The sequence below is a fragment of the Chionomys nivalis genome, chromosome 8, assembly GCF_950005125.1.
Source record: "Chionomys nivalis chromosome 8, mChiNiv1.1, whole genome shotgun sequence".
NCBI lineage: Eukaryota > Metazoa > Chordata > Mammalia > Rodentia > Cricetidae > Chionomys > Chionomys nivalis.
The window spans coordinates 78,037,882-78,059,026 of NC_080093.1; the positions used below are offsets into that span (position 1 = coordinate 78,037,882).

The 21,145-nt window shown below is 42.9% G+C and overlaps 1 protein-coding gene across 1 annotated transcript in view; it reads right to left on the reverse strand.

Annotated features, from left to right (window-relative positions):
- Nucleotides 1-21,145, reverse strand: part of Iqck (IQ motif containing K) — a 123,562-nt gene that overhangs the window by 100,571 nt on the left and 1,846 nt on the right. The window contains exon 2 of the mRNA XM_057777042.1: nucleotides 2,666-2,739. Within this exon, the coding sequence (XP_057633025.1) occupies nucleotides 2,666-2,739 (74 nt within the window). The remainder of the gene's footprint in view (nucleotides 1-2,665; nucleotides 2,740-21,145) is intronic.

Here is a 21,145-nt window from a genome sequence, read left to right on the forward strand (position 1 = left end):
AGGAAAGCAAGCACACCAGCTGTGATGGCTACTTTTAGACGCCAAGCTGAATACACTAAGGCTGACTGAGATCACTGAAAAAGCTATCTGGTAGTCTGTGAAGGCGATCTGGTGATCGGAGACTAAGCTGGGCTGGAGCTGGGGAAGATTCACCCTCACTGTGAATAGGGACCCCCAAGGCAGGCAGCAGAGACGTGGAAGGAAATGAATTCTCTCTCTTCTAGAGCGTCTTTGCTTTGCACCTGCCTTAGATGCTGAGACTCCTTGCTACAGAGTTTTGATCCTGGAATTTGCATCTGCAGCTCCCTAGGTCTTGCTCCTTTGCACTTGGACTGAGAGATACACCACCAGCTTCCCTGTGTCCGAGTGTCCCAGGCCTTCAGCCTCAGAGTAAGCAACACTGGCTTTTAGGTTCTCCAGCTTGTAGACGGCCTGCTGTGCGACTGCCCTGTGATTGTTTGGAGGGAAATGGCCCCCAAAGGGAGTGGCACTATGTGGAAGTGTGGCCTTGTTGGAGAAAGTGTGTCACTGTGGGGGCGGGCTTTGAGGTCTCTTTTTCTCAAATTTCCCTCAGTGTGACAGGCAGTCAACTTCCTGTTGCCTGCAAGACATAGCATTCTCAGCTCTAGCACCATGTCTACCTGCATGCTGCCATGCTCCCCTTCATGATCACAGCAGACTAGCCCTCTGAAACTGTAAACAAGTCCCACTCAATTAAATGTTTTCTTTATAAGAGTTGCTGGGGCCATGGTGTCTCTTCACAGCAATAGCAAACTCTAAGGCACACAGCTTTAGTTAATGTGTGTAAGATGATTCACCAATGAGGCTCCTGTCATCTACCTACCTACCTACCTATATAGATCATCAGTCAACTATTTACTATCTATCACCTCTTTATCTCTATCACCAATCAACTATCCATCTATTATCTATCTTCATACTCTATCTACTATGTTTCTCTACCATCTCCCTACCTACCTATCCATCTACCCAATCATCTACTGCTGGTTCTGATGCTCTATATAGCCTGTAGGTACTTGACTATATAAAAGAATATTCTTAAGTTCCCTTTTAAGATTAAACACAACTAAAGCTCTTACACAGATCAAGAAAATCAACATAAAAAAAATAAAATATTAAGAATTATAGCCATGGCTGGACATGGTGGTACACACCAGTAATCCCACCACCATCTGGGAGGCAGAGTAAGGAGGATCACCACAAGACCTTGTCTCCAAAATAAATGAGCAAATAAAGCAAGCAAGCATAGTCAGGGATGATGGTGTACACTTCACACCTCAGCACTCTGAAAGCTGAGGCAGGAGAATCAAGAGTTTAAGGTCATCTGAACTACACGTGGAGTTCCATGCCATCCTGGTCCTGACTATATAGTGAGACCCTGTGTAACAAAGAAAAACTAAAACCAATAAATAGAACAACTATCTTAGGAAAAACAATTCAGGAAAGAGAATGACAATTAGTATCTATAGAGAAATTTGTATAAGAATTGCACCCAAAACAAGAACAGGGTGTTTGCAAAAAGGAACAATCACAGAACAAGAAAGAGTTTTAAATAGAAGAATCTGTCAGAGACCACTGCAGTAAAAAAAAAAAAAAATTACTCAAAATCTAAAGAATTCAGTTTTGGTTCTATCCCTGTGAACTTGTTCAAGTCCCTTTACCTCTGAGTCTTTTTTTATTTTTTTAATTAAGGCTGTCAAAGATATGCAATTCTGAGGTATATTTCCAAGGGTTCTCCCTTCTTGGCTGCTGGTCCTCTCTCAGCACACAGAGAAACCTGCTCTATCCACTACTGGTGTGGGACAATTCTGTATTCTGTCAATTATGTTTTAAATAAACACTGATTGGCCAATAGCCAGGCAGGAAGTATAGGTGGGACAACCAGACAGGAAGTAGAGGTGGGGCAATGAGAACAGGAGTATACTGGGAAGAAGGAAGCTCTTTCTGCAGTCCTGTCCAGACACCAAAGAAGCAGGATGTGACCTACCCTGCTGAAAAAGGTACTAAGCCATGTGGCTAACATAGATAAAAATAATGGGTTAAGGCCGGGCGGTGGTGGCGCACGCCTTTAATCCCAGCACTTGGGAGGCAGAGGCAGGTGGATCTCTGTGAGTTCGAGACCAGCCTGGTCTACAAGAGCTAGTTCCAGGACAGGCTCCAAAACCACAGAGAAACCCTGTCTCGAAAAACTAAAAAAAAAAAATAAAATAAAATAATAATAATAATAATGGGTTAATATAAGATATAAGAGCTAATCCGAAGCCTGAGCTAATGGGCCAATCAGTTTATAACTTACGTAAAATTCTGTGTGATTTTTCTTTGGGACATAATGACTGTAGGAACTGGGTAGGACAGAAACCCCAACAAGCAGGCCCTCATGTTACACACTACTGTTACTACATAGATCCATTGTAAACATGTTTTACAGCATGAGCTGGTCAAAAGGAAATGTGAGCTGTCCCATTTAATAGAATCTACTGTAAGGTTCGAAGTGCATAGATGATGGTTTTGAAGCCACTCCATTCTCAGAAGAACCATGTTGCAAGTCCTAGCTCCAGTGTCTCCCCTTTCCCTCCCTCCCAAACCAGGATGTGACCGCTGGGGTTACTGGTGCTGTTCTCACTGAGGCCTAGCCCATACTCACCGAGCTCACTGTGACAGCAGCTTCCTGTTTCACTTTATATTCTTCTGGAAGGGTAGGCAGCTCGGCTTCATACTCTAAAGGAAGGGGAAAGTGTTCAGTTCTACACTTCATTGACATTTGTGATGCAATTTTCTTCGAATAAAACATTCTTAAACTTTATTTCAGTTGGTAGTTTACATAGATGAAACACAACTGCTCATTGGACATTATTGTTTTTATTTATTTATTCAAATAAGTCAGTACTGGGATTGAGCCCAGGGCTCTGCAGGGTAAGTGCTCCCCTGCTGAGCTATATCCCCAGCCCCAGTTGGTTGATTTCTTTAAGCTGCCTTATTCAAAATGAGTAAGATACTTGGCCCCTTGCATGAAAGTCAAGGCTTTATGTTAGAGTCTGAGACTCTTCCCCAAACACTACAACTTCAGACTTTGCCCACACATGATGTAACTACAAGGACAAAGCAGAATAAGACAATGTTAAAGACAATGCAAAACCATATGTGGTGGTTTGAATGAGAATAACCCCATCTTAGTCAGGGTCTCTATTACTCCAAAGAAACACCATGACCCAAAAGGCAAGGTGGGGAGGAAAGGGTTAATTTGGCTGACACTTCCTATCACTGTTCATCATCAAAGGAAAGTCAGGACGGGAACTCAAACAGTGTAGGAACTAATGAAGAAGCTATGGAAGGGTGCTGCTTACTGGCTTGCTCCTCATGGCTTATCCAATCTGCTTACTTACAATACACAGGACTACCAGCCCAGGGAAGACACCATCCATAATAAGTTGGGCCACCCTCCCATCAATAACTAAGTAATAAAATACCTTACAACTGGACTAATGGAGGCATTTTCTCAGGTGAGGCTCTCTCCTCTCTGATGACTCAGCTTGTGTCAAGTTGACATGGGACCAGCCAGCACAACTGACACACAAACACATCACTACCTTTTCCTTCTTATTCATCCCCAGGATCTCACATTAAAACATAAATAACTTTAAAAGTCCTACAGTCTTTATAAATTCAAATACATTCAAATTGCATTCCTTTTAAAATATTCAATCTCTCTAAAAGTTTAAAATCTCTTAAAATTTCTGTCTTTCAGCTATGGGCTCCTGTAAATATCAAACTTAAATACCTTCTTCAAGAAGTAAGGACCAGGACACAATCACAATCGGAACCAAGCAAAACCAAACTCCAACAGTATAAATCCCATGGGATCCCCTCACGATCTTCTGGGCTCCTCCAAGGAGCTTGTGTCACTTCTCCAGCTCCGCCCTCTGCAGCACACAGCTGGTCTTCTAGGCTTCACCCCACTGCTGCTGTTCTTGGCGGTCATCCCATGGTGCTGGCTTCTGCCGCAGCTGGGCTGCACTTTCGCCAATAGCCTCTTATAGACTCTCTTCAAGGTGCCAAGCTTCAGCTTCTTTGTACACCCCTTCAGTCCTGGGCCTTCAACTGCCACTAGGGCTGCACCTTTACCAACGTCCTCTCCTGGCCTCCCACTTTACCAACATCCTCTCCTGGCCTCCCACAAGGCCAAGCTGCTCTCCATGACCCCTTCATGCCTTCAAAACCAGTAGCACTTGAGTGACTCTGACACTACCAAATTTAGTTACCAGTGTGAGATACAACCTTGGTCACCTCTAGAACACCGCTTGTGTGTGCTGACCCTCAGGAAACACTTCCCAGAATGGATGATGCTGGTCTCTTCTTAATCACGGCTAAATTCTCAGCTCCAGCTGACCAGCATCGGGTATCCCAGCAAAGCAAAGGTTCTGCTTTAGTAGTTCTGGGATCTTGTTAATCACAGCTAATTCTGCAGCCCCAGCTAACCAGAATGACAGACTCTTAAATAAAAGAGCATACAGTAAAGTCTTTAAACTTCCCTCTGAAACCTCACGAGCCTCCATCCTCTACACTGCTCTCAACATTCTTTTCTTCCAAGCTCCCATAGAATAGCCCACTGAGGGCTGGAGAGATGGCTCAGCGGTTAAGAGCACTGACTGCTCTTCTAGAGATCCTGAGTTCAAGTCCCAGAAACCATGTGGTGGCTCATAACCATCTGTGATGGGATCTGGTGCCCTCGTCTGGCCTATAAGCAGGATACTGTATAAATAAAGAAATAAAGAAATCTTTCTTTAAAAAAAAAGAATATCAGGGGGCTGGAGAGATGGCTCAGAGGTTAAGAGCATTGCCTGCTCTTCCAAAGGTCCTGAGTTCAATTCCCAGCAACCACATGGTGGCTCACAACCATCTGTAAAGAGGTCTGGCGCCCTCTTCTGGCCTTCAGTCATACAGACAGAATATTGTATATATAATAAATAAATATTTAAAAAAAAAAAAAGAATATCCCACTGAGTTCTCAACACTCAATGGCTTTTCTAGCCCAAAGTTCCAAAACGTCCTTCTACATAGCAATACCCCACAATCCTGGAACCAACTTGTCTTAGGGTCTCTATCGCTGTGACAAAACGCCATGACCAAAAAGCAAGGTGGGGAAGAAAGAGTTAATTTAGTTTACATTTCTATATCGCTGTCCATTGTTGAAGTCAGGACAGGAACTCAAACAGTACAGGAAACCCGGAAGAAGGTGCTGATGGAGAGGCCATGGTTTGTTCAGTCTGCTTTCCTATAGAACCCAGGACTACCAACCCAGGGATGGCACCAACCACAATGGGCTAGGCTATCCACATCAGTAACTATCTAATAAAAAGCCTTACAGCTGGATTTTATGGAGGCATTTTATCAATTGAGGCTCCTTCCTTTCAGATAACTCTGTGTGTCAAGTTGACATAAGACTAGCCAGCACACTCCATAGGCTCACGTGTTTGAATGCTTGGTCCACAGTTAGTAAAACAGTTTTGGAAAGGATTAGGAGGTGTGGCCTTGTTGGAGAGGGTGTGTCATAGGGTAGGCTTTGAGGTTTCAAAAGCCCACACCAGGCCCAGTCTCTCTTTGACTTCAGTTTGTGCATCAGCTACTGCTCCAATGCCATGTCTGCCTGCCACCATGCTCCCCACCATGATGGTCATGAACTCACGTTCTGACACTATAAGCAAGCCCCTAACTAAAATGTTTCCTTTTATAATTTGTTTTGGTCATGGTGTCTTCTCACAGAAAAAAAAAAGTAACTAAGACAGCATGCATGGAGCAGAAACAGACTTGGAGAACATTCCACTCAAATTCTATAGGGTAGTGACAATCACAGCCGAGCAAGGGACAGAGATGCTCCTGGGCTGCAACCATTGCTTCCCTGAAGGAATGGGGAGAAAAATGACAAGAATCAATGTTGTCAAGATGATTGCAGGCTCATGTTGCAGCCATGAGGAAAACGACAGTCTAGGCAAGGTGGTATTAACGGAATGACTGTACTCACTAGTTTTCTATAGCTGTGACAGAACACCCCAAAAAGGCAACTTAGAGGAGGGGGTTATTTGGCTTATAGTTCCAGCAGGCTAAGGGTCTGGCATAGCATGGAGGAACAGCAGCAAGCAGTAGGCATGGCAGCTGGTGCAGAAGCTGAGGTCCCACATTCTGAACTTCAAACATGGAGCAGAGGGAGAATACTGCTAATGGTACAAGGCTTTAAAAACCTCACACTTCCTTCAACAAGGGCACATCTCCCAAGCTCCTCCCAAACAGTGCCATCAGTTGGGGACCAAGTGTTCAACTACCTGAGTCTGTAGAGGACATTCTCACTTAAACCACGACAGTGACTACACTAGATACAAATTTTATTTCCTTGCCTAATTTCTTGCTAGTTAGTAGACACTTTTTATAAAGCACCTAAGTATCTGCTTGGAGACAAGTACACCAATCCACAGATCATAAAAAAATTTAAATTACATTTATTTGTGGGGGGAAGACACACACACATCACAATGCCCATAGGAGGTCAAAGGACAACTTGCTGAAGTCAGTTCTCTCCTTCCACTATATGGGTCTCAGGGATCAAACCCAGGTCATCACTTGGTAGCAAGTGTCCTTACCTGCTGAGTCATCTTGCTGGACCAGTCATGAGTCATTCTGATTCCTAATGCCTGCTAGTGCAATGTTAATAGGTTGGAGCATTCCCCATGGGCTCTATTGGGACGGGATGAAAATTTTAAGAGGCAGGACTTCTTAAAGGGTGGGGATCGTCAGGTCAGTTTCTCTGTTGTTCTGTTGTAATCATTTTTGTTTCGGATGGGGTAGTAAGAATTGGACTCTGAGCCTCACATGTGGTAGGCAAGTGCTCTCCCACTGAGTCCACTTCCTCTGTTGTGATTCCCTCTTACAAAGAGATTAGTTTTGCTCTGCTATGGTTCCACCATGATATTATATTGTACCAAGGATCTAAGCAACATGGCTGTTGTGGTTTGAATGAGAACCATCCCCCACAGGTTCATGTTTCTGAACACTTGGACCCCAGTTGGTGCTGTTTGGGATGTTTACTGAAACTTTAAGGGGTGCAACCTTGCCAGAGGAAAGCACGCTATTAGGGTCAGGCCTTGAAAGTTTATAGCTGGGCTGGAGAGATGGCTCAGCAGTTAAGAACACAGTCTGATCTTCCAGAAGTCCTGAGTTCAACTCCCAGCAACCATATTGCGGCTCACAACTGTCTGTAATGAGATCTGATGCCCTCCTCTTCTGGAATGCAAGCAGACATGCAGACAGAACAAAATATTGTATACATAATAATTAAAATCTTTTTAAAAAGAAAGAAAGAAAGATTATAGCCTTGCTCAGCTTTCTATCCCCTGCCCACTTCTTGACAGATGAAACATGAATTTTCTACTTCCTGTTCCTGCTGCCATGTGCCTTCTTTGCCACCATTAGAGACTCTAACTCTCATGGTATTTTGTCGCAGTAACTAATACAATGGCCAACCCATCATGAATTAAAACCTTCAAAATGGTGAGCCAAAAGAAATCCTTTCTCTTTGTAAGATGATCACCTCTAGCTCTCCTTACTGGGACAGAAAGTTCACTAGCACACGCTCCTCACATCCACATATGCTCCAAGATGTTCCTCGGATGCCTAAACTCCAACAGCACCAAACAGTACACAGACTATATGCTTTCCTATTCCTAATACTGCTGACAAAATTGACCTCGTAATTTAGAGACCGTAGAAATCAACAGCAGTAACAGCAAGGCAGAGAGTTTTTTTTTTGTTTGTTTGTTTTTTTTTTGTTTTTTTTTTTTTTTTTTTGGTTTTTCGAGACAGGGTTTCTCTGGAGCTTTGGTGCCCGACCCGGAACTAGCTCTTGTAGACCAGGCTGGCCTCGAACTCCCAGAGATCCGCCTGCCTCTGCCTCCCGAGTGCTGGGATTAAAGGCGTGCGCCATCACCGCCCGGCTAGAGAGTTTTAACACTACCCTGGGAAAAGTTATTTAAACTTTTGTTTTCTTCTGAAGTTCATTAAATGGTTTTGGACTACAGCTATCAATGGCTAACTAAAAAAACAAATCAGGTAGTAAAACCTCAGATAAAGGGCCATTAATACAGCACACATTTAGGAATTTAAAACAATCCAAAAGCTAGGCCTGGCGGCACACACCTCCAATCCCAACACTTGGCAGCTGAAGCAAAAGGACCAAGAGTTGGAAGCCAGGGACCAGCGAGATAATTCGGGGGTTAAGAGCAGAGGACCCAGGTTCAATTCCAAGTGCCCGCATGGCGGTTCGTAACTGTTGGAGAATGTTCAAGAATGGAGTCACATAAGGAGATTTCTGAGTGCTTGTGAGAAAACTCCAAGAAACCATGTTTCTTCAAAAACATGGAATTGTTCTTGGATTCTGCTTTTGTGCCCCTCCCAGGTATAGTAGATATGAATGAGTTTACTTCAGATGTTCACTACAACTGGCTGTTGATATTTATTTATATGTCTCTTTGGAAAACACGTTCCTGCCACATGCGGCCTGTCTGCCTTCTGTGGCTTACCTTTGTGATTGCACAGTTTACTCATGTGACTCCTCTTAAGCCTCAGAGCATAAACTGTCTGATGCTCTGAATAGAGTTGGCTGTAGCGTGAGACTTTATTTTTTTTTTATATTTATTTATTATGTATACAATATTCTTTCTGCGTGTATGCCTGAAGTCCAGAAGAGGGCACCAGACCTCATTACAGATGATTGTGAGCCACCATGTGGTTGCTGGGAATTGAACTCAGGACCTTTGGAAGAGCAGGCAATGCTCTTAACTGCTGAGCCATACCAGCTCCATCCGCCCAGCTCTGATCATCTTCGGAGCGGTAAACGGCAACCATCTGTAACTCCAGTTTCAGTAACTCCAGTTCCAGAGGCTCTAACATCCCCTTCTGGCCTCAGTGGGCACCAGGCACACAAGTATGCAAGATATACAAATGTGTATGCAGACAAAACACCTATGCATATAAAACAATTTCTTTTCATTAAAAAAAGATAGAGTTAGAGGCCAGACTAGGCTACATGGTGAGACCCCTTCTCGAAGAAGAAAAGATTAAATTAGAGCAACACAAGTATTATCTCACAATTCCCTTGGGTTGGAAGTCTGTACTCATCATGCAGGGATCAAAGCATCAGCCACTGCTGTGATCTTAACTGAGAGTTGAGATTCTTTTGACATTGCCTGGTTGTTAGCAGAACTCAGTTTGTTATGGTTGTAGGTCTGAAGCCCCTGTTTACTGAATCGCTGGCTGCCATCTCCTAGAGATGGCCCTCAGGTCCTGCGGTAGGCAGTCCACACATGGCAACTGCTACTTCAGTGCTTCTGCCTGGAACTCTGACTTCTGACAAGAACCAACTTGGCAGGCCAGACAACGCCTACAACAACCTCTCTACTATAAAGTCAACTGATGATGAACTTCACATCTGGAGTCTTCACAGAAACACCTGAACCCACATCTGAGTATATATATACAGTCTTTGTGTAGATGTGTGTGTAAATGCAAGCAAATGTGGCAAAGTGCCTGCACAGAGGTGAAAGGACAACCTTGAGTGTCAGTCCTCACCTTGGTCTCTCTCTCTCTCTCTCTCTCTCTCTCTCATCTCTCTATCTCTCTCCTCCCTTTCCCCTGCCCTCCCCCCCCCGCCCCCCCCCCCCGTGGAGAAGCCAAAGATCTGTTCGTTTGAATTTTGTTTTTAGTTCATTCAAGGTTATTGTGCTTCTAACTCAAACAAAGGTCCCACCTAGTTGTAAATCAGAGTTCTGCTCTCTCAAGGCTATTGTCAACAGGTGTGGCTAGTTGCCAGAACTTCTGAAATAGGGAAGTAGTTGGTTCCTACCTAAAACAAAAGTCTAAGGATCCAAATTCTAGTTCCCTTTATGGAAATAACTTGGGATTCCATCCAGGGAGTGGTTTGCCTGAAGAGTGTTTGGTCTGGGCATGAGCGGTGAATGCACCCCATGACTTTCAATCTGTATGCTAATGCAGTCCTTCTGTTCTACTCCTACCTTTTTAAATCAGGGGTATATTAAGCTTTTGGAAATTAAACACAGATGAATTTTCAGTACTCACTGAAAAATTCCCTCCTGATACTATCTTATGTGTTTCTGCGTTTTATTATTTTTGTTCATTCTTTGTATTCTTTGTATATTCTTTACTGTATTTCTAAATTCCCACGCCTCCACTCTTGGAGAAAGGTAATCTTGCTGAGGTTGGCCTTCAACAAATGGTTCTGCAATGTGGTTCTCCTGTTTATGCCTCCATCTCCTACAGAAATGTTATGGTTACAGAAATTACTATGCCTAGTGCCTTGTGGGTACAGAGATTTGAACTTAGGTCCTCATGGTTGTGCTAAACTGTTTTCTTTATCCACTGATTGATGGCTCTCCAGCCTTGAATTTTAATTTTTTAAGTTTATGATTAGCTTTTATTATTTAATGTTTACTTGTGTCTGTGTACATATATGTGTTCCAAACATGCATGTGCGGAGGTCAAAGGATACTTATGGGAGTTGGTTCTCTCCTTCCAACACCTGGGTCCCAGGCATTGAATATAGGCCACCAATCTTGGCAACAAGTGCCTTAACTCACCAAGCCACCTCACAGCCCCCATATTAAACTCCAGGGCTAGTACAAAGTAATGGGGTCATCATGGCATGTTGTACAAGTGTTTTCACGCCCTGTTCTCCTTCATGTCTCTCCCCCGGGACTATCTTTTCTAACAGTCTGTAAATTTGGTGAGGGAAGTGACTGTGTTTGTTTATGTAATAGCACTCAAACAATAATTTATTGAACAAATAATAGATATATAAAACACAGCATGTTCAAAGTTCCCTTTGAACTCATTCATTAATCCACACCTAGTGGTGTGGCCCATTTTGTTCCAGGAAGCCATCCCAGGTATCGAATACTGGGCAATCCCACTGTGGTATAGATCATATTCCATGTTTATTCCATGTTTATTCCATGTTTATTGGCCTGTCTCCCCCTCCCCCCCCAAAAAAAACTACTGGCAAATTTCCATACAGAGTTTCCAGTGGGGCTGGAGAGATGGCTCTGTGTGTGTTACACTTGTCACACAGGAATAAGAAATGGAGTGTGAGCTTCCAGAAATCATGTAAAAGCTAGGTGTTTGTGGAGGCCTGCCTGTAGTCCCAGTTCCAGGATGTAGACACCTGGAATCTGTGGAGAGATTAGAGGAAAAAGGGAGCCGCAGATTCAGTGAAAGCCCCAGGTTCAGCAGGAGCCTCTCCCTCAATATATAGAGAATAATCGAGGAAGAGGAAGCAGCCTGATATCACCTTTGGCCAATAAGGCAGGTACATACACGTGCATGTACACCACCCTCAGTCCTTACACACACATGTGCACCCATATACATAAGAACACACATACACATATGCATACCATACACACACAAGGATGTTTACAATATACACGTCTAACAGTGAGACTGTTTCTCTATTGGTGCAATCAATCTTAAAATATTAAAATCTTAAAATATTGGTACAATCATACTTAAAATATTGTACTTTTATGTGTATTTTATTTCTTCCATTATATTTTTAAATAAACCTCTTTCATCTTTTTTCTTTTTATTGTTTTTATTGTTTTTTTCCCTTCTCCTCCCTTCCTCCCCCTTCTACCCTCTCCCATAATCCCCATACTCCCAATTTATTCAGGAGATCTTGTCTTTTCCTACTTCCCATGTAGATTAGATCCATGTATGTCTCCTCTTTATTATCTAGGTTCTTTAGAATTGTGAATTGTAGGCTTGTTTTTCTTTGTTTTAAGTCTAAAAGCCACTTATGATTACATATGATATTTGTCTTTCTGGGTTTGGGTTACCTCACTCAATATGTTGCTTTCTAGATCTATCCATTTGGCTGTAAATTTCAAGATGTTATTTTTTTTCTGCTTTGTAATACTCCATTATGCAAATGTACATCTTCTTCAACCATTCTTTGGTTGGGAGCATGTGGGTTGTTTCCAGATCCTGGCTATTACAAATAGTGCTGGTATGAACATAGTTAAGCATATGTCTGTAGTCATTCTCTGGCCACCCAGACTCCAGAAATAATCACACAGAAATCTGTACTGTTTTGCCAATAGCATAAGCTTAAGCGTATTTCTGGCTAACTTTTTTTTTTTTTTTTTTTGGTTTTTCGAGACAGGATTTCTCTGGCTAACTCTTTTTTAAAAAAATATTTATTTATTTATTTATTTATTTATTTATTTATTTATTCATTTATTATGTATACAATATTCTGTCTGTGTGTATGCCTGAAGGCCAGAAGAGGGCACCAGACCCCATTACAGATGGTTGTGAGCCACCATGGGACCTCCTGAAACTGAGTAGCTTCTGTAAAGCAAAGGACACTGTCACTAAGACAAAAAGGCAACCCACTGACTGGGAGAAGATCTTCACCAACCCTGCTACAGACAAAGGTCTGATCACTAAAATATATAAAGAACTCAAGAAACTAAACTTTAAAATGCTAATGAACCCAATAAAAAAATGGGGCACTGATCTGAACAGAGAATTCTCAACAGAAAAAATTCAAATGGCCAAAAGACACCTAAGGTCATGCTCAACCTCCTTAGCGATAAGGGAAATGCAAATTAAAACAACTTTGAGATACCATCTTACACCTGTCAGAATAGCTAAAATCAAAAACACCAATGATAGCCTTTGCTGGAGAGGTTGTGGAGAAAGAGGCACACTCATTCATTGCTGGTGGGAATGCAAACTTGTGCAACCACTTTGGAAATCAGTGTGGCGATTTCTCAGGAAATTTGGGATCAACCTACCCCAAGATCCAGTAATACCACTATTGGGAATATACCCAAGAGATGCCACATCAAATGACAAAAGTATCTGTTCAACTATGTTCATAGCAGCATTGTTTGTAATAGCCAAAACCTGGAAACAACCTAGATGCCCTTCAATGGAGGAATGGATGAAGAAAGTGTGGAATATATACATATTAGAGTACTACTCAGCAGTAAAAAACAATGACTTCTCGAATTTTGCGTGCAAATGGATGGAAATAGAAAACACTATCCTGAGTGAGGTATCCCAGACCCAAAAAGAGGAACATGGGATGTACTCACTCATAATCGGTTTCTAGCCATAAATAAAAGACATTAAGCATATAATGTGTGATCCTATAGAAGTTAAATAAGAAAGTGAACCCAAAGAAAATCATATAGTCATCCGCATGGAGAGGGGGAAGTAGACAAGATTGCAGGGCAAAAACTGGGAACTTGCGGGTGAGGTGGCATGGGGCAAAGGGGAAATGGGATGAGAAATATGAGAAGGGGAGGATGGGAGGAGCTCGGGGGATTGGGATGGTTGGGATATAGGAAGGATGGATACGGGAGCAGCGAAGTATATATCCTATCTAAGGGAGCCATCTTAGGGTTGGCAAGAGACTTGACTCTTGAGGGGTTCGCAGGTGTCCAGGAATATGTCCCCAGCTGGTACCTTGGGCAACTAAGGAGAGGGAACCTGAAATGACCCTATCCTATACTGATGAATATCTTGCATATCACCTTAGAACCTTCATCTGGCGATGGATCGAGGTAGAGACAGAGTCTCAATTTGGAGCAACGGTCTGAGCTCTTAAGGTCCAAATGAGGAGCAGAAGGAGGGAGAACATGAGCAAAAAATCAGGACCACGAGGGATGCACCCACCCACTGTGACAGTGGAACTGATTTATTGGGAGCCCACCAAGGCCAGCTGGTCTGGGACTGAATAAGCATGGGTTGATTCCGGACTCTCTGAGCATGGCGGTCAATGAAGACTGATGAGAAGCCAAGGACAATGGCACTAGGTTTCGATCCTAATACATGAACTGGCTTTGTGGGAGCTTAGCCTGTTTGGACGCTCACCTTTCTGGACGTAGATAGAAGGACCTTGGTCTTCCCGCAGGGCAGGGAATTTGGAATGCTCTTCAGTATCGAGAGGGAGGGGGAATGGAGTGGGGGGAGGAGAAGAGGAGTGGGGATAGGGGGAGGGAAGTGGGGGGAGCGGGCAATATTTGGGAGGAGGGGAGGGAAATGGGAAACGGGGAGCAGGTGGAAATTTTAATTAAAAAAGAATAAAAAAAAGATTAAAAAAAGATTAAAAAATATTTATTTATTTATTTATTTATTTATTTATTATGTATACAATATTCTGTCTGTGTGTCTGCCTGAAGGCCAGAAGAGGGCACCAGACCCCATTACAGATGGTTGTGAGCCACCATGTGGTTGCTGGGACTTAAACTCAGGACCTTTGGAAGAACAGGCAATGCTCTTAACCTCTGAGACATTTCTCCAGCCCTCTGGCTAACTCTTATATCTTAAATTAACCCATTTTTATTAATCTGTGTATCGCCACATGGCTGTGACTTACCAGCAAGGTTCCAGCATGTCTGTCCCTGGAGGCAGCTAAATGGTGTCTCACTGACTCCACCCACTTTCTCCCAGTATTCAGCTTAGTTTTCCCCACCTAGCTCTCTTCTGCCCTATCACAGGCCAAAGAAGCTTCTTTATTCATTAACCAACAAAAGCAACACAGATACAGAAGGACTTCACACACCATATGTCCTTATGGTATGATTAAGCATCCTTTGGATATAACCTAAAGTGGAATTGCTGGATCTTGAGGTAGGTTGTTTCCTAATTTTCTGAGAAATAACCATACTGATATCCAAAGCAGCCGTACCAGTTTACACTCCCACCAGCAATGGACTGTTCCCTTTACCCCACAACCTCTCCAGCATAAGTTGTCATCAGTGATTTTGATCTTGTCCATTCTTACAGGTATAAGATGGAATCTGAGAGTTGTTTTGATTTGCATTTCTGTGATGACTAAGGATGTTGAACATTTCCTTAAATGTCTTTCAATCATTTTAGATTCATCTGTTGAGTTTTCTGTTTAGGTCTGTACCTTATTTTTTATTGGATTATTCTTCGGATGGGCAATTTCTTGAGTTCTTTGTATATTTGAAGATCAGCCCTCTGTTCGATGTGGGGTTGGTGATGATCTTTTCCCACTCTGTAGGCTATCATTTTGTCTTGTTGACCGTGTCCTTTGCTTTACAGAAGCTTTTCAGTTTCAGGAGGTCCCATTTATTCATTGTTTCTCTAAGTGTCTGTGATACTGGGGTTATATTTAGGAAGTAGTCTCTTGGGACAATTAATTCAAGTGTACTTCCCACTTTTTCTTCTATGAGATTCAGTATGGTTGGTTTTATGTTGAGTTCTTTGATCCATTTGGACTTAAGTTTTGTGCATAGTGATAGATATGGGTCTATTTTCATTCTTCCACATGTTGATATCCAGTTATGCCATTTGATAAATATGCTTTCTTTTTTCCATTTTATATTTTTTGGTTCTTTGTCAAAAATCAGGTGTTTGTTGGTGTGTGAATTGATATTCGGGTCTTTGATTTGTTCTTATGCCAATACCAGGCTGTTTAAAGTACTGTAGCTCTGTAGTAGAGTTTGAAGTCAGGAATTGTGATGTCTCCAGAAGTCCCTTTATTGAACAGAATTGTTTTGACTATCCTGGGTTTTTTGCTTTTCCATATGAAGTTGAATATTGTTCTTTTGAAGTCTGTAAAGAATTTTGCTGGGAGTTTAATGGGCATTACATTGAATCAGTAGATTGCTTTTGGTAAGACTGCCATTTTCACTATGTTAGTTATACCCACCTATTTTCTGGTGTCTTCTTCAATTTCTTTTTTCAAAGATTTAAAGTTCTTGTCATACAAGTCTTCCACTTGTTTGGTTAAAGTTACTCCAAGATATTTTGTTATTTGTGGCTATTGTGAAGGGTGATGTTTCTCTGATATCTTTCTCAGTCCAATTATCAACTGTATAAAGTATGGTTACTGATTTTTTGAGTTAATCTTGTAACCTGCTACATTACTGAAGGTGTTTATAAGTTGTAGAAGTTCCTTGGTAGAATTTTTGGGGTCGCTTATGTAAACTATCACATCATCAGTAAACAGTGAGTTTGACTTCTTCTTTTCCAATTTGCATCCCCTTGATCTCCTTTTGTTGTCTTATTGCTTTTCCTAGAACCTCAAGTACTATATTGAATAGATACAAAGAGAGTAGACAACCTTGTCTTGTTCCTGATTTCAGTGGGATCATTTTGAATTTCTCTTCAGCAGGCAAAACATTCACATGAAAAAATCTTTAAAGGAACAGTCTTCACTTGTGTGTACACAAACATGTGTATGTGCAGGCATGTATGTTTGTGTGTGCACATGCATGCGTGTGTGTGTGTGTGTGTGTGTATGTGAAGTCCAGAGGTCAGTGTCAGGTGTCCTCTTCAATTGCTTCTTACTTATTGAGAGAGGGTTTCTCACTGGACCCGAGTGTACTAATTCTGCTAGATTTTCTGGCCATCAAGCTCCAGGAATCCTCCTGTATCTGCCTCCCCACCAGAGGTGCTGGGAATCAAACCCAAGTCAGTGCCCTCATTTCCTCAGTCCATGTTTTTGTTTTGTTGTTGAGATTTTATTATTTTTTTTGTTATTGTTGCTGTTTTTTGAAACAGGGTCTGTGTGGAACTGACTGGCCTGGAACTCAACTTTGCAGACCAGGCTGGCCTTGAACTCATAGGGCTCCAAGTGTCTCTGCCTCCTAAGTGCTGGAAGGTTTGTGCTACCATGCCCATCACCCCATGAATTCTTTCAACAAATGAGGTGGTTTATTCAGTTTGATCCATTCATTTTGTTCTTTCCTTCATGCTGGGTATCAAACCTGACTGTGTGAATTTGAGGCAAGTACTCTACCACCAAGCTATGCTCAAGTCAATTTTTAAGTACTTTGGCGCTTAGGAAAATTGCTTGTTTTCTCTGACCTGTAATGTAAGCACTTATGGGAATCAGGTGTGTTGTTTATAGAGCACTCTCTCCGTTATCAAAGAGTTTAAGTGGAATTCATTGGTCAGGGGAATTTAATGATATATGTGTGGTAAATAGCCCTAATCTAATGACAAGTGGAACTGTGCAGGGAGCTGAGGAAGCCCAGAGTGAGCAAAGTCCTGAGTGCACGTGTGCTGTTGACATGGGCATGGCTGTGCCCAGAACACAAGCCTCAGCCTACCCATGGAGCAGATGACAAAGCCTTCTCCCCAAGGGTGAAGACCGGAGGGAAATGGCAAAGCCTTCGGTCTGGTCTGTGTGTGAGTGCTGATAATGTGTGCAGAGGTTATCCACTAGATGTTTATGGCCTGAAGACTGCTCCCCACAGAGAGTGCTTACTGAGATCAGCTAAACCTGGCTCCTTGTTCTGTCGGTAAACCATAAACCCTGCCTTCTTGTTTATTGGTAATAACCTTTCTTCCCACTGAGCTTCTGGGGTGCTGAGGTTTCTGCAGCAGAGAGTACAGACCATCGGATCTTTGTTGGTCTTTTCTCCATTTCCTCACTGCCCAGTCAGGTCCAAGTCCTTGGCGGCCATATGTGAACATGGCAGGAATGAGTGTTCATTTTATACAGCACTCAAGTTCTGCTGAATGAATGTGGGGATCATGGGAATTGAGGCAGTTAAGATACACTGCATTTCTGGACTGGGTATCTGAGTAAAAGAGGTGACAATCTCTAAGATGGAAAGTAAGTTGCTGGTGTTTCTTAGTAGCAAGAGCCATGCCCGATCCAGTACCAGACAGTTTCCGGCAGCAGACACATGTGACCGAGGCAGAACAACTCCTTCAGGAAGCAGGGTGGAAGCTACTCTATTCTGGGTTGGAAAGGCAGTGGGTACAGAAGTGGTGTGGAAAGGGGTCTGTGTTCCTTTGAGAAGCTTGGCAAAGGGGGAAAACACAAACAAGAGTTGGAAGAGGAGATGAACTCAAAATAGGGCTTTCTCCTGTGATCACAGATCAGAGTGTGTGAAGAGATAAGCTAGCAGAGATGTGAAAGATGGTGGCATGGAGGAAAGGAAGTGATAAATCAAGATCCTGGGAATAACAAGATGTTGGTACCAAAGCCCAGAGAGCACTGAGCCATGAGTGGTGGGGTATGCCTTTATGTTTATGGATCAAGCGTGCCTGACTAGGTAGCTCCAGCTGACCCAGGACTCTATAGACCAGGATGGCTTGAGACTCACAGATATCTACTGCGTCTAGTTTCCAAGTTCTGAGGTTAAAGGTTGTGCACTGTATGTATGTTGGTATAAGGAAGTTGGATTTCCTGCCCACTCCCAACTGCAGGAACCTTCTCAGTAACTGTGTCTTGTGCTAATTGGCAGTGCCATCTATTTGGGTTAAAACTTGGACCAGTGGATGCGGGAGGTGGGAGAAGACACTGATGAACACTGATGAGCAGTGCCCAGAGCTGGTTGGTGTCATTTTCTCTGCTTTGCTGTTGGAGGAAAAGCATTCACTCAGGGCGGACCCATGCTGGGATCTGACCAGTGGGATGAGGGACCTACTTTCTAATGACATCAAGGGCTGCTTGGCTTGAGAGTGATTAATTGATGAGTCAAGGACAGCAAGAGGAGATGGATAGCAGTAGTCACAATGGTGTTAAAATAGGACATGAAGAGCTTCAAACACCAAGGCTCATTGTTGCTCAAAACCATTAACATCACAAATCAGTTTATGATTTAATTAGAAGCACTTATAACAATACAATCTTGAGAATATAAAGGCTTTAGTTGTTGCTGGAAAGATGAACATTTACAAATAAGTTATCAGATAGGCAGGAAGACAGGTGCACACACGGCAGCAGCAGAGGCAGGGAAGAGAAAGGACTTAAGTTAGATAGACCGATGTTGTATCTTTTTTCATGAGATTGAGCTCCTGCCAAGTCTACTGGCTGTGATGCCCTTTTTAATGTATTTATGCTAATAGAATGTAATAACTAAATTCAGGGATAAGATTACCAGAAAGAATATACTTTTTATTCCCCACTCCACCCCTTTTCTTGGCTCTTTGGAGAGTCTATGTAGCTCAGGCTGGCCTCAAACACTGGGTCTTCCAGTTTCAGTCCCTCAAGGGCTAGGATTACAGATGCGCACCACTACACCCAGCTCCATGCTTCCTCTAGGAAGTTGAATGTATTTGCTCTGTTCTTACTATACAGGAACTACATTGTTTGTATGTGTAAGAATTAGGTTTCATCATTCTTCCAGGTAGCTTCAGCTGTCAACTTGACACAGACCAGAGTCATCTGACATAGTCTCAACTGGAGAGACTGCTTCAAAGAAACTGGCCTGTGGGCATTCCTGTAGGCATTTTTCTAGATTGTTCATTGATGTGGGCAATATGAGCACTGGGCAGATGGCCCTGGTTTATATAAGAAAAGCTGTCTTAGCAACAACCAGAGGAGCCAGCCAGTAAGTATCATTTTCCCATGGTTTCTGTGTCAGGTTCCTGCTTTGAGTTCCTGTCTTGACTTCCTTCAACTATGGACTAGAACCTGTAAGCTAAAGTGAACCCTTTCTTTCCCAAGTTGCCTTTGGTCAGTGTTTTATCACAGCACAAGAAAAATAACCAGGACAGTCATCTAGGTTGAAGTCATGGTGGTCATATATAAAACCCAACATCATTAACAATAACCAGGACAGTCTCTAGGTTGAAGTCATGGTGGCCATATAGAAAACCCATCATCATTAACTAACAGCTATTTCTTTGTATCAGCTTTTCACTTGCTTTTCAGAGAATGCTGAAACTTTTTGTCCCTGATTTGATCCAGATATGATGACCCCGAAGAAACCAATTCCATAACAGAAGACAAAGCAAGTTTCTTTATAAATATTTAAGATCATATATTGATTATTTCAAAGTCCAGAGCATCTTTTCATACATTATCTCATTTGATCCCCACTACAGCCCTGTGAGTAGGAATTACCTCCCCGAGACAGCACCTCCTCAACACTATTTGTGATACTGTCAAGTTGACAGGGTCTAGAATCACTTAGGAGACAAACCTCTGTGCATATCTGTTAAGAAGTTTCTAGATTAGATTGAGAGGAACGATCCACTGTGAATTTGGGCAGCACCAATCCTATGGGCTAGGGTCCTGGACTAAATAAGAAGGAGCGAGTGAGTTGAACCCCAGCACTCCTGTTTCCTGCTGGCGAATACAGTGGGCCCGGCTGCCACGAGCTCCTGCTGCAGTGATGGACTGTGTATAAGCCTCGCAGCTTGGATGGAGAGACAGGCAAGGAGCACCACAGTCACTGGAAGTGGAGCAGTTTATGGCTCTGCTGCAGGGAAAGGTTTCCCCAGTGAAGCTGTTAGAGCTCTGCTCAGGTCCAGTGAAGTGTTATTGTAGGCAGACTTTTCTGTCCCACCAGCCACCCCCCAAATAACCACACAGAGACTTAATACTAGTTATAAATGCTTGGCCAATAGCTTACACTCATTTTTAGCTCGCTCTTATTACTTAAATTAACCCATTTCTATTGATCTAGGTCCTGCCCTGAGGCTCGTTTACCTCAGTACTCACTTCCCATCCTGCTCACTCTTTTTCATGGCCTCTCCTGAGACTCCACCCTCTTCCCCCTCCCCCCCACCCAGCATTCTCTCTGTCTGGAAAATCCTGCCTAGCCACCAGCCAATCAGCTTTTCATTAACAACAGAGCAACAAGTCTTCACAGTGTACAGGATTGTTCTACAGCATGTTACAGACTTGCTTTGCTTGAGAGAAAGTTTCCAGAGCGAAAGTATTACAGCTCTGCTTAGGTCCCCCAGGGTATAACAACTCTGCTCGGCTTGGGGAAGGCTTCCCCAGCTAAAGTGTTACAGTTCGGCTCAGCTCTGCTCAGGCAAAGTTGCTCAGGTTTCTGGGGGTACAACAACTCTGCTACCCTAGGGGAGAGGTTTCTCCAGTGAAACTGTTAACAGTTCTGCTCTGACAAAAGTTGTTATGGCCAGGCTTCTCTCCAGCAAAATTGTCACACCACATAACAAACCTCACTCAAGACATTTATTAGGAAGGAAGAATCCAGGAGGGTGGCTGCTTCTAGGGCGAGGTGGCAGCAAAACTGAACAGGGTGTGGAAGTTACATAGGGTTCCTTGAGGAGAGGGGCGGAGCTTTTCCAGGGTGGCTTGGGATGGGTGGGA